Here is a 13,652-nt window from a genome sequence, read left to right as displayed (position 1 = left end):
AGGTCAATGAAAACACTTTGCATGATTGTAGCACGTTAAATTAACCTGCATGCAAAGTGGAGTCCTTCACAGTTTGGGTCTCTTCTCTCTAAGCCAGTCCAACCATTTTTTTCCCCTCCAATTAATGTGTCAGCCAATATAATTAACCACCCGAAAGATCTACCATCTATTAACCTTTCCCATCCAGAAGACTTTTTCAATATTGGATATGAAACCCAAGTGAGCTTTCCTCTAATCAAAAGAATAGGACTTGTCTCTTTGTGGTCAAGATCCTCCATACCCATTAAAGCAGAAACATAGCTCTCACTTCTTTTATCACACTGAAATGAAAGAATGTGGTAACTAATGTATGTAATGCAATACCATTATATTTACTGAGCCATTAGTGTCTTGACTTGCCCTTTATGTTGAATGCTATTACTGAAACAAGAGTCAGACACTGTAAAAATAATGTCTACTTCAATCTTCTGCTCTTTCTGGAATTTTCTAAAAAGAGGGAGAATTAAAAAGAGGGAAAAAAACGACATAAAACCACCACGTTTCTGAAACACATCCTATTGGAACAGTTTTCCATAGATCCTAAAGTAGCAGTACTGAAAAACACTGGCTCAAGAGGTGGTTCAAGACAGGTAGTGTTAAGTGAGAGAGAGCCTCTGCAGCACATCCAACAATGATGGACACCGATCCCTTCCTCTTCAGCAGTACAACTATGTGTACAGCTATTTTTAAATTCTCCTGAAGGGAAGCTAAAAACTCCCTACTCCATAACCCGTTTAGGCTATTTATTTTGTCCTTTCTGCAGAGTTAAATGAGTGCTAACAAGTAAATACATTAAGAATGGGATGTAATTAATTCCAAAAGCTTTTGTTTATTCTTAAAAGTTAATCATTAAAAAAAAAAGCACCACACACTTTCATGGCAATATTTTCCTTTTGAAAATTCTTACTAAAAATAATCAAGCCACATTAGCTGAAGCCAAAACTAACACAGAATGCGGGACAGGACAACAAAGTTAAGTCACTGTATGTCTCTATGTATTCTTGGAGCAGAAAACGTATCAAACAGAAGTTTGAATTCCTCATTTCCAAGCTACCAAAACCTCCTGTTCACATCTATGACATAAGTAAATCTTCTATTAAGATGCAAAATATACATATATTAAAAACATCACTATCTTAGAAACCTGGCATAGTCACATTAGGTATGTATGCAACCCAATAAAGCTGGGACTGGAAAGCACTGATTCCCATACATATATACCCACCTACCAGCAGACTAAGACAGATTACAATTTTTTTCTATTATTATGCCAATGAACTTATTCCCACATTTTGTTGTGACAAACAAACACTGACAGACACTTGGCATCTGAGATTGTGCTCTGTTCTACTCCTGCAACGTTTTTTGTTTGGTTTTGGTTTGGCTGTTTTTTTGGTGGGTTGTTTGGGGTTTTTGTCAAATTTGGCCACAGTAAGACTAGGAAATTTCAATTCATGCTTTAACAAATCTCCATAGAGTATGCTTCTGATCTGAAGTATGACACTAAGAATACAATGAAAATCCCAACACCTATTCTTTAGCTCGTATTCAAAGATCATTTCAGTGGTTAAATAAAACAAAACATTTTGGAAGGTCAGCCTTCAACAGTATGGCTGGATTTAAAGAGAATGCATATCAGGACTACATTTAGCCATGTAAATATAATGCTTTGCGTTCCTGTAACCCCGCACTTACTCCATTATACCCACATATTAATGACATTACATTGGGTCTATGACTCAAATATAAGAACATTATATAACACACCCTATTATTTCACAAGTGTTTGTTTATATTGGCACTTTGAACATATTCTTAAATACAGGGGCAGAATTTCTTTCACCACAACATGAAATAACTATGATCTCTGGTTCAGAACTACATTATGTTCTGTTGTATCAACTGGTACACCAGTCTTTGACACTTGTTTTAAAAAAAAAATACATCAACTTTCCTAGTAAGTATCTAAATATTCTGACTGGCTGCCCTTTGCAAATTCTGAAATAACATAGTACTAATTAACAACAGATAACAGGAAACTGGTCTTCCCCCTAAGGACAGTACACATTAGGAGCAGTCATTCTATGCAATATATATCATTTTATATACACCCCAAAGTTATGAAGCATCAGTATTACAGTTGCTCTTACAACCTTTACTCAGTCCCTTTGAGGATAAATATACAATTTAAGACTATCAGAAGTCACATTTTTCTACAGGTACTTCACAAAATGCCATTTAATATGTTTTATCTTTCACATTTAATTTGTTGCCTTGGGTCACTGTCTGAAGTGCTGCACTTATAAATCTCCCCACAGTGGCCTTAATCTAGAAAATGCAGGTAAGAGCATCAGTGAAGACACAGGATATTGATTTCAGGAGTCTCAGCCAATCTTAAAGGAAACTTTGCAGGTTACAGAGCCTACACACAGTAAAGTGTCTGACATTATGTTGCCACCATTATTGCTATCCACATTAACTAAACTAAACATACCTCTAGCAACACATGAGCTACATATAAAGACAGTGAAGCTAAAACATTTCCAGCAGCGTACTTCAGTCCTCCTCTGGCTTGAGGTTTGGATCTTTTTGAAAAGTTTCAAAGTAACAGGTTGCCCAGGGAAGTTGTGGATGCCCCATCCCTGGAGGTATTCAACGCCAGATTCAATGGGGCTTGGAGCAACCTGGTCTAGTGGGAGGCGTCCTTCCCTATGGCAGGGGGTTGGGACTAGATGATCTTTAAAGTCCCTTATGACCTAAACCATTCTATGATTCTATGTCTCAGTGAAAATCTGCTGATAAACGAGACAGGCTGTCTACATTCTGGTGTCTCCGTAACAAACAGGAACATACAGAATTTTGCCAGTGAAGAACAAGCAGAAATTAAAAATATAAATAGAGTTGTTTAAAATGCATGTGTTTCAGCTGATACTTCTGAAGTTACAATTTTATGAGCAAAAGTGAACAGGAGTAGCCAACAGCATTGATTCTTGCTATATTAAAAAAAAATAAAATCCAAAGCTTGCAGAATTACATTTAATTTTCAAACCCTAATGCACAAGAAAAGATACAATGAACTAAACCCACTCTATAAATTTTAATAACTATTTCTTAGATTCCCTTCTAGATGAAAAACACTGCAGCTTCGTAAAAAGAAGGAAAAATACTCACCCTCTATTACTGACGATTGCCTTTTTCAAGTGAATATAGTTTGCAGGAAATATCCCCTGCAAGAGAAAAAAGTCTGTGAGTTAGAAAAATACATTTCCAGTTTTTAAAATTTATATCCTAAGACGCAATAAATAATTGCCAATTTAAGTATTACAAAAACCCACCCTAACACTGTGTCAAAGAAGCTATGACAATCAAAAGTCAACGTTCAAATTAGTCACAATTGATCATGTTAATCCATTTTAGAGCAGGACAGCACACTGAATCAAATCTCCACCAATTTCTTAATAAGGAATTTTTGCAAATGTATTAAATAAAAATATCACACAAAGATCCAAGCTGAGTACTTTGCAATCTCCAAAGCTCTTGAAGTGTTCTGAAACGCTGTTGCATGGGAAAGACTCTCTGATATAAAAATCATGGGTAAGTCAACTAGGACCAAATGAAAAGGTGTCACTCTAATCCTACGCAGCTGTCTTGGATGGGACAAGATTGACTGAAAAGAAAACATTTAAGTTTAGCCATTTGTCTTCCAACTGCAAAGACTAAGAACACCCAGAAATACACTAACAGGTGATAAGCAAGCAGCAAAAAGGTGCAACAAGCAGAAGAGTTCAGAGAACAGCTTGCAGTTAGCAGAAAGGAATGAGTAACAGGAGTAACTACCAGCAACATTTACTGGAAAGATGTAAGCTAGCCGGGACAGCCAGAAAAGTTGCTATCATGCAGTTCGCAGCACAGCATCAGCACGCTTACAGACCAGGCCTCTCTATTGGTATGCTATGTTACGTTAGACAACAAAGACATAGGTTAAAAAAAACAAACAAACAAAAAAAAAAACCCAACCAAACAACACCCCAACAAAACAACAAAAAGCCCACCATCAAATTTGTGTCTAGCCCCCATACCAGTCTTTCACTAAGGAAAGCAGCACTCTCTTACTCCCATACCCTGGAGCTAGCCTTTTTCCTCTCTTTCCAACAAAAAGGTGTTTAAACCCACTTGGGATAGCTCCGGTTATTGGCCTTTTGCTGTTCCTGTGACAGCTAGATTCTAACTTTGCCTGTGCCATTGTGTTCTCATGTGATGAGACATGGGGAAAAGAAGTAATTTAAATCAAAATTTTCATAGTGTTCCATTACAACTTTAAAACACATGGCCCTAAATCCTCTGAGCAAACTCAGTCAGTCAGTAGGAGTAGTAAACCTGCACTTCAGTGGTGAATACAGGATCAGCATTGGTAATCTTCAGGTTAAAAACCAGCTGGCAGCCTCTCACAAAAATGTCATTAATCAAGAGTGCACTTTAAATTCTTAGACCTTTAAAACAGTGCAATTTAGGAAGAAAAATTTTCGGGGGGGTGGGGGGGGCGGGTTGAAAGGAATACTAAGATGATTCAAAATGCTAAGAAAAATTCCTTCTTTTTCGTAGACAGTAAATTATCAGTAAATTATCCATGGCCCAGCAATGTGCCCTTGTTGCCAAAAAGGCCAATGGAATCCTGGGCTGCATTAGGGAAGAGTGTGGCCAGTAGGTCAAGGGAGGTCATTCTCCCACTCTACTCTGCACTGCTGAGGCCACAACTGGAATACTGTGTCCAGTTTTGGGCTCCCCAGTTCAAGAGGGACAGGGAACTGCTGGAGCGAGTCCAGTGAAGAGCAACTAAGATGATTAAGGGCTTGGAGCATCTCCCTTATGAGGAAAGGCTGAGCGAGCTGGGACTCTAGCCTGGAGAAGGCTGAGGGGACACCTTATTAGGGCGTACAAGTATCTAAAGGGTGGGTTGAAGGAGGATGGAGCCAGGCTCTTTTCAATGGTTCCAAGTAACAGGACGAGGGGCAATGGGCACAAGTTAGAACACAGGAAGTTCCGTTCAAATACACGGAAACACTTCTTTACGGTGAGGGTGCCAGAGCACTGGAACAGGCTGCCCGGGGAGGTTGTGGAGTCCCCTTCTCTGGAGATTTTCAAGACCCGCCTGGATGCAGTCCTGAGTAATGTGCTCTGGGCAATCCTGCTTTGGCAGGGGGGTTGGACTAGATGATCTCTAGAGGTCCCTTCCAACTCTGAAAATTCCGTGATTCCGTGATTCACAGACAAGACTGAAGCTGCAGAAGGAAAAAAGATGAATCTAACAGGAATGGCTTCATCAGGAAAAAAAAAGTAAATGTGCATGCTTTCTGCCACACAAAAATCTGGAAAAAGAAGAAATGGTACTTGTTTGGTTCACTTCCAATTAATGCTGTTTATTTCTGTGATCCTGTGCTGGTTACCTAAGAAACCAAGGAAGGTTTGAAGGGCTCTCCAATCAAAAAACATATACACAAGCAGAAGATGTACCAACACACACACAACAAATGTAGGCTTTTCTATTACGAGAGTATTATAGTCATGAAAACATAGTACAGGTAGTATTATTTTCCATAATACAGGTAAACAGGAGGGTTCCAGTATTCTTTTTAAATAAAAGCTATATTTAAACCAAAGGACAATGAAGTGATGCTTACATAAAAGCAACTATTTATGTGTTTTGATACATACATTTACAAAAATATACATGCACTCGCAAAAAATTCGTATCAGAACCGTCAAAAAAGTTCTCCAAGTGCAGACAGATATGAATAGAAAATAAGCAAGTGCTGTGGTTAAGCTGTAAAAATCTGAAAAAAGAAGAAACTTACAATATATCTTTTCATCAGACTTTTTTTCCAAAGTAGTTTTAGATTAATATTGCAAATTATTAAACGTGTTCTTTAAAAATCATTCATTCACCAATGCAAGATAACCCATCTATGTTTTTCTTATGGCAGTAGGGTGGAGAGGATCAAATTGGATGAGATTTATAAAAGTTGGAAAGATTAAATGTCAGTAGGGTTTCTGATCCTTTGTATGACTAATGGGTATTGTTCTCTCAATTTAGAAAATAAATCCAGAAGTTAGAGAAGTAAAATCCTAAGGGTAAAGAAAATGAAAGGTTTACAGGGTTGCAACAGCAAAATAGATATAATCTCCCACTAAACTTAAAAAAAAAAAAAAAAAAAGTATTTACACTTACCTTTACATTGGGCTTCTTAATGGAAACACCTCTGTACCAGCCTAAAACCAGACAGAACACATAACATTAGTTTGTGGCATTGTTTACTTTACACAGAAGCATATTGACCTAAAACTATGCAGTTACTAACATCACCTCAAAAACCAGCTGTGCCTCACAAGGGTTTGGGGTTGGGGGGTGTGTGTGTTTATTTGTTGGGGTTTTTTGTTTGTTTGGGTTTTTGTCTTAATCTTTTGTTCTGCAACGATGACAAGTGATTAAGAACCTGGAATACTCCTGTTTATTCCCACCAAGAACAAAAGCAGCTTAGTATACTTAGTCACTGTACTCGCAATCATTAGCCACTGTGGCAAAGACACATTCAGCACTCATGCCAGAATCTGTACTGAACGCTCTTTTTGCATGCTGGATCTCTTCACAGTGTTTATCTTAACAAAATCTCCAGACTTCAAGAATCTGTCCTTTTAAAGACAGGAAAAGCTATTATTGTACATTTCTAATATTGTTTCAACAAATATAAATCCTTAGCACTTTTCTGCTCTTATGTATGTCTGTGAGACTAGGGAAGAGACTTTAGGATCTAATTTCACAAACACAATTATTGTTGTATCCCCCATCAGGTAACAGCCCCAGACAGAACAATAAATCACACAAGTAAAAGCCAAGAGTTAAACAGAAGAACCCAATTACTCCTATTATACACAGGTAAAAGTAATGTCACTCCATGCAAGATTTATCAGGAAAAAAAGTGCTGAAAACACCATCCAGTTAATGGAAAAGGAGCACACTTCAGTCATCATGTCAGATCAGCTGTTCTTCCACTCCATAAGACGCAGAAAACTACCTTGAATGCTTGCTAAAAATATGCTGCTTTCTTCCTATCTGGGTCTAATGCTTCAGCCCCAGAACATAAAGCTAACTCTGAATACCTGAGCCTGGAACATCCCATAGGAGCACAGGCGATGAAGAGTGCTGGGGTGGGCATTCTGCGGAGGAGGCCTGGCCACCCCTGGCCATCAGAAATTTGTGGGCAAAGTTGGCCAGGCCCAGCTACTACACAAGCAGAGAGTTCAACTGCCTGCGTATCACTCTTCCATTGACTGCAGCCCAGCATTCAGACAGGCAACAACCCAAACTTGCCAAAATCCAACAATTTTACATAATCTAAACGCACTTGTCATAAAAATTCCTCTATTTTTTTCAGCAACTTTCAACTTTTAATTTTTTTTTTTTTCTACAGAAGACAGATATAACTTAGTATGTATAGCATTTAAAAGAGCACTAGGAAAACCTGACAGTAATTTGCTATGTAGAATAAAGAAGAACAGAACAAAGTAACTGTGTATTTTGTGTCTCAGAAAAAGGACTTCATATTTGGCTGAATTATGACATGAGTCTCATTTAGAGGCTCAGAAGTGGGGAAGATGGCCTTGAGTTTCTTTTAAAGACAGCCTGCTAGTCTTGATTTATTTTTTTTTTAAGGAAATAGTCAATATAAAAGAAAATAATTGATGACGTTCAGACATTTGCAAATCTATATATGGAAAAAATTAAAACCCATTTTCTTTATTATACATATTTCTCATGAAGATAGGACATAACACCAAGTTTTATTTTTAATAAATAAGAAATTATCACTCATATTAAAAAATAAAATTTCTTAGTTGTTCAAACTTCATAGCAAGCATATCAATATAAACATATATGCACAGACAACACATACAGATCCTCAAAATGTGTAATTTCTAAAACTCCACACAACCATGCTTGCAAGACCTGCTTTTGAGCAACAGAGGCTACATATTTTTAAGGTCACAGGAAAAAAAAATAAATGCATTTATCTTGTGATTCATTGTTACCAATATTAAATACAGCATGCTGCTAACTTTTATATTGATAGACTCTGTATCTTAGAAATAAACACACATTTTAAGCTTTAAGACAAACAGAATGGCAAACTTCTTGGTAAATATGGAAAAAAGTGTTTTATCTAAGTTTGTGACTAGAACTGTAAAAGTTAGAACACAAACCAATAAAGCAGGCGTATATTAATGATTTAGATGTGCAGGGTAGGGAATGAAACACATTTCCAAAAAATGACCTTATTTCTGAGTTTCCAGTTCTTAATCCCAAAATAAATCTTCAAAGCTTAAAAGGTATGTGCTTACAGAGTTGTAAAAAACAGGAAAGGATGGACCCTTGAGAAATCATCCAGCTCATCCAAGCAATGTCTCTAAGCCTCTCCTTACAGATGTTTAGCCTGTTTTTAACAGTGTCCAATAATTTATCATCAGGACTGAGTAACACAGCACTCTTTGCCTGTGGGAAATGATCCATACAACTCCCACAAAACCTGAATTCCAAGATATTTCTGCATAGTATTCCAAAGAAACAGAGTGTATTTCTCCTACTCCACACAGGCCAGTTTTAAAGTGGTAGTGCTACACAGGCATCTTTTTAGAAGACGTTTATTCCACTGATCAACATCTGCCAAGAAAACTGCATGTAACAGTAACATTATGGTATAGTATTTGAAAATCTAGAATATTCATGTGGAGATGGCACATCCTCACTGGACAACCTATTTCAGTGGCTCAGACAACATACATGCAGTTTAAAACCTAAACTTCTCTTGCCGCTATTTGAATCCAGGTTTTTTCCTTTTGGAGAATATGGAAAACATTTTGTTGACTTCCCTTTTGTAGGTACTTTCATACATTTGAAAAGTGGCATATTTCCCCTTAATCTTGTAGATCGTGCTCTCCAGATCTTACTTTTCTTTCCTCTTTTCTTTTTCAGCGTCGTAGAATATTTTTAGAATCACCTTTCTCTGTTTTATGTTTCCTCTAACTCTATGCAAGCAAGATAGAGGAGAAAGAAGAGCTCACCAGAACCCGAAAGCACTAAATTGAAAAACGTAATTCCTTATTTGCTCACAATGAACACCACCAAAAACTTATTCTATATCTCAAAGTAAAAGCTATGAGAAAAGGTTTTTTTAAAAAACACATTTAGAAAATTGCATCTACATTACATTATTTACTAAAGTGAAATAAACCTTTATTCTGGAATTAATCTTAAATAGATTAATATTGATCTAATAATCTATTTTAAAGAACATTTATTTTGGAGGATTTAATCACAATACTCACCAAATCCAAGCAGATGCTTCAGCTAATTGTGATCACAACATGCACTATACAGTTAGACCTCAATACTGACTAAATGTTTTTAGTTGTAACTACACTACAAATAAATAATTGTTAATACTTTAGAATTATGGCATTCATTTTCTAATGACACATGGCCTTTAAAGGGTACTCACTTCAAAGAAATGGTGAAAAAAAGTTAGGATTTAAAATTAAGCAGCAGAAAAATATGATTATTAAGTGACAAGAATTTTGTAAGTTAGTGTGAAACAACAATCATAAGTATCCACAATTTGAACAGATTAACTGTCTAGTAATTATCAGTAACTAATAAGAATTTGAGGACAGATGAAGTTAGAAGGCGTAAGACTGGAGCTAGAATACCTACAAATCTCTACAGAGAAAGACTGTACTTCATGCATACAATGCCTCCCTTCATTTCCTTTTGTCACAGCTAAAAATATTCTCTAACGGCTTGGCCTAGTGGATGATCTTGGGGAAGGAAGACAAATAACTCTTAACTGCTTTTCCAAAAAATGAATCACCATAGCGGGTCTGGCTGGGATGGAGTTAACTTTCTCCACAGCAACCTGTCTGATGCTGTGGTTTCGATTTGTGGCTAAAACACTGCTGATGAGACACCAACATTTTGGCTACTGCTGAACAGTGCTGGTACAACATCAAGGCTTTCTCTTTTTCCCTATGTGCCACCCCCAGCGAGTACGCCAGGGGTAGGCAAGAAGTTGGGAGGGGACATCACTAGGACAGCTGACCTGAATCATCCAGAGAGATATTCCATACCATATAACATCATTTGCTATCAGAAAATGAAAAATTAGTCTATTAGAAGCACCATTCTAAGCAACGTCCTACTCAGGATAGGAAGGAGAAGACTAAATATATCCCACACAAGTCTGATGAATTTCAAGTATTATATCATAGTCAAAATAAAGTACATAAAACAATGAAGACATCCTAGAAAGGGCAAAAATACCTTCAATGATACAGACAACACTGCAAGCAAACTTCTTTTTTCCTTTGATGACACAGGAAGATAGGCATAGGATGAGCCTACTCCTTACACCATAGCACAATAACAACTGAAGAAAGCACTGTTATGTCTGAACATTTGTGAGAACCTGTGGATGAATGCAGCCATTTGGATTGCATCTTAATATTGCATCAGTATGTATTTCTGGGTAAGCGTCATGACAAAGCCACATATACGTTAAATTTTGATGAATGGAGGTGTAAAGTTTATCAGTTTCTTTAAAACAAATAAACATGGTATGATAGACATAATGCTTCAGTAAAACAGAAACCCTCAGTGCAGGAATTACATACACTTTCCTATTCTAACTGTTTTTGTACACCTCATGCTTTACATTCTCAGTATGCACAGTGCAGAAGATAAACCGAGCAGTCTATCTGAAACGCAGCCGCACTGCCCAGTGGTACATGCCAGCTAAGCCTACCATAGAGTCTAAATACTACATTTCTAAGGTGAAACATAAAACCCACAAAACCCCACCATCTTTTACAGCTGCTTTTTTCAGTACCATCTACCGATATTTGATACAAGCTAAGAGAAGTGTTGGCTGATCTATAGCTCTGCAGTCTGTATACCCTACACAGCAAATAATCCCTAAAAGAGCTGCAAGAAGAATTACTTCCAGGATAATAAAACAGGAGAAAAACTAAAGGAAAAGTGACCCATTATGCCTGTTCCCTCTGCACACCAAGACCACCACTTGCTCATAACTTTTTCTTCAAAATGCTTTGCCTACACATATATATTCACACTGTAGGTTACTTGCAGACCAATAATAAAAGCTAAATTACTTAGCAGTATATGCAAGAATGCATCCCTGTACTCCCCTTTGTTTCTAGGGCTTTTTCAACTATAAGAAATATCAGGTTTTCTGCTTAGCTCCCCTGAACCCTTGAGTTCAACAAGGCCTCGGAACTGGCAGGACAGAAAAATGGATTCTGAATGTATATACCAATATCACATGCAAAAAAAAAAAAAAAGCTTAGGTAAATAACATATCATTCACCTACAACTGCCTGTACATACGGAAATTCACTGTGTGGGAAACTTGAAGCCATATTATAGAAACCTGCTCGACAAAGTCCAAAAAACAGTCCTTCCAAAGATGCATTGCACTCAGAAGTCTCAGCAATAGTGCAATCCTAGTTAAATTGCAAAAGGAGCTCTGTGGCAGGCCTGCACATCTCAAACTCTTAATCCGAGCGATTAGAAGAGCTACCAGTGTTTTTTGATCTTTACTTGATAGTGCCTTGAACAAAACAGGATATTCTTTCTAAAAGCCACCTTGTAACCCTTTTCAGATTTCCATTTCATCAACAAGAGGTCTGTCACATACAAAAAGCTTGTCCCTTTTGAGCACTCATTAGCAGAAAAACAAAGGGTCCTAATTGAAAGGTATTGATTTATTTTTCAGAAAAATAAAGCTCAAAAAAACAAACTCCACATATAACTTCTTGACAAAAAGAATTATGAAAATAAATTACGTAAGTATTTATGGCAAGTCCTAAAGCTAAACGTGATTCTTAAAGAAAGCACTGCTAGTAGAATCTGCTACAAGAACTCGAACCTTCTTTGTCCTACAAAAGTAAGTACACTTTGCATGCTGTACTGTGAGTAACTCTCAAATCTGAAGAAAAGCTATCTTCTGCATATACTAGCCAATAAACAATTGCTTTTACCTTTTAATCTGCATATAAGCAGCTGCACAGAGCTAAAGGTACTCAAAGTGACCCAGAAGAGGCATGGTAACAGTGCTTAGCAAAAGCTTCCTGATGCCGAAGCCACTCAATGCCAAGACCACTCTGTTCTGAGCTTGATCCTCTGAGCAGTGCGAGCAGCACAGGACAAGCAGCAGATGAATACCCAACCCAGCCTGCCAACACCACGTCAGGGAGCAGCCTCATGCCAGCAGAGCCACAGGTATATGCTAATGATGCAGTCAGAGATGCCACAACAACAGCTGAAGAGATAGAATGCCTTTTATCTTAGTGTTAGCCAAGTAGAGGGCCATCACAAGTGCCACTTGGAGCCATTCCTGTGCTCCAAAAGACTAGTTTGAATAGCCAGGCGAGATCTTCCGCAGCAGCTGTGTGGGTCCAAGAGATTTCAGTTCCACTGGCACACTCCACAAAAGGCAAAGAGGAAAAGTGATGAAAAGGGAAAAATTGCAAAGAGGAAAAGCAATATCTCACTGAAGACACCTGTCTCAGGGTAAACGTGAATTACTAGGAGTGAGTCAGTTTGGCCCAGCCAGCCACAGGACAGCTCCCGACTCCAGGTGGAAGGAAACCTGCACTGCTCCCACAGCAATGACAGTCTGAAGTTGTATGGTACAACTGGAAAGCATGGCAAAGATATCACTTCTCAAGCACACTGGATTCTTCAAGAATTTAAGAAAAAACCCTAACTGCTACTTAAGTGTCTCAAATACTGGAAAGCCTTCATTCAAGCATGCTGTCACTGCTGGAATAACAAAAGAAAACTTTAAATATATTACACGCATGGCATAGGAACATTATTAACATATACACAAATTAAAATCATGTAAATACTTGTGTGGATACCAGAATTTCCATGGGTAAGATAATATTCTTTTAATTGGTGCTTCAGGCATCAGCTAGTGTTTCTTTTCTTCAGTGAATATATAAGAGTCTCAAGGTAATAATTAAAGTCACTGAAGTTGTAGCAGTTTTTATCTAAAGAAAACTGATCCCTCGCAATAAAAATAAAGGGACAGAACAGACATTTTAAACTTACTCTGAACACCAGTGGCAGGGAGCCGTATGACTTGAAAAACAGGGTGCTCTTTAGAACATGTGGTCCATGTGTATTTCAAACAAGTATGCTCATGCTTTGTCACTTAACAAAAGAAAACTCTTGTCTTTCAGCATTTATAGGTGGCATACTATTGCCATACCCTTTCACTTCCTCAATGCATGGCACATAAAGCAGAGACCACCACGTACTGTTTCAGTCCTCTCTCAGCGGCAAGATCATAAGTGGAAGGACTCAGAGAAGGGAGCAGTAACTATAACACCACCCTAGTAATGTCACATGCTTTAGAAATAGCATAATGTTTGGTGAAAACATGGATGGAGCTTTTGGTAGCTTCAGAGGAAAGGCAGACGCTAAGTCCATGGGTTTGAACACAGTCATATGGAATTATTGGGGGTGTTGGGGGCAGGGA

At 37.7% G+C, this 13,652-nt stretch overlaps 1 protein-coding gene across 1 annotated transcript in view; it reads right to left on the bottom strand.

Annotated features, from left to right (window-relative positions):
* Window positions 1-13,652, bottom strand: part of DOCK3 (dedicator of cytokinesis 3) — a gene marked incomplete at both ends in the record, with an annotated part of 218,058 nt that overhangs the window by 179,978 nt on the left and 24,428 nt on the right. Inside the window, 2 exon segments of the mRNA XM_082487547.1 lie at window positions 3,211-3,266; window positions 6,266-6,306. Coding sequence (XP_082343673.1) covers window positions 3,211-3,266; window positions 6,266-6,306 — 97 coding nt within the window.

The sequence above is a fragment of the Vanellus vanellus genome (assembly GCF_965231255.1).
Source record: "Vanellus vanellus genome assembly, chromosome: 9".
NCBI classification, from domain to species: Eukaryota; Metazoa; Chordata; class Aves; order Charadriiformes; family Charadriidae; genus Vanellus; species Vanellus vanellus.
This window is presented reverse-complemented; position numbering and strand designations above follow the sequence as displayed.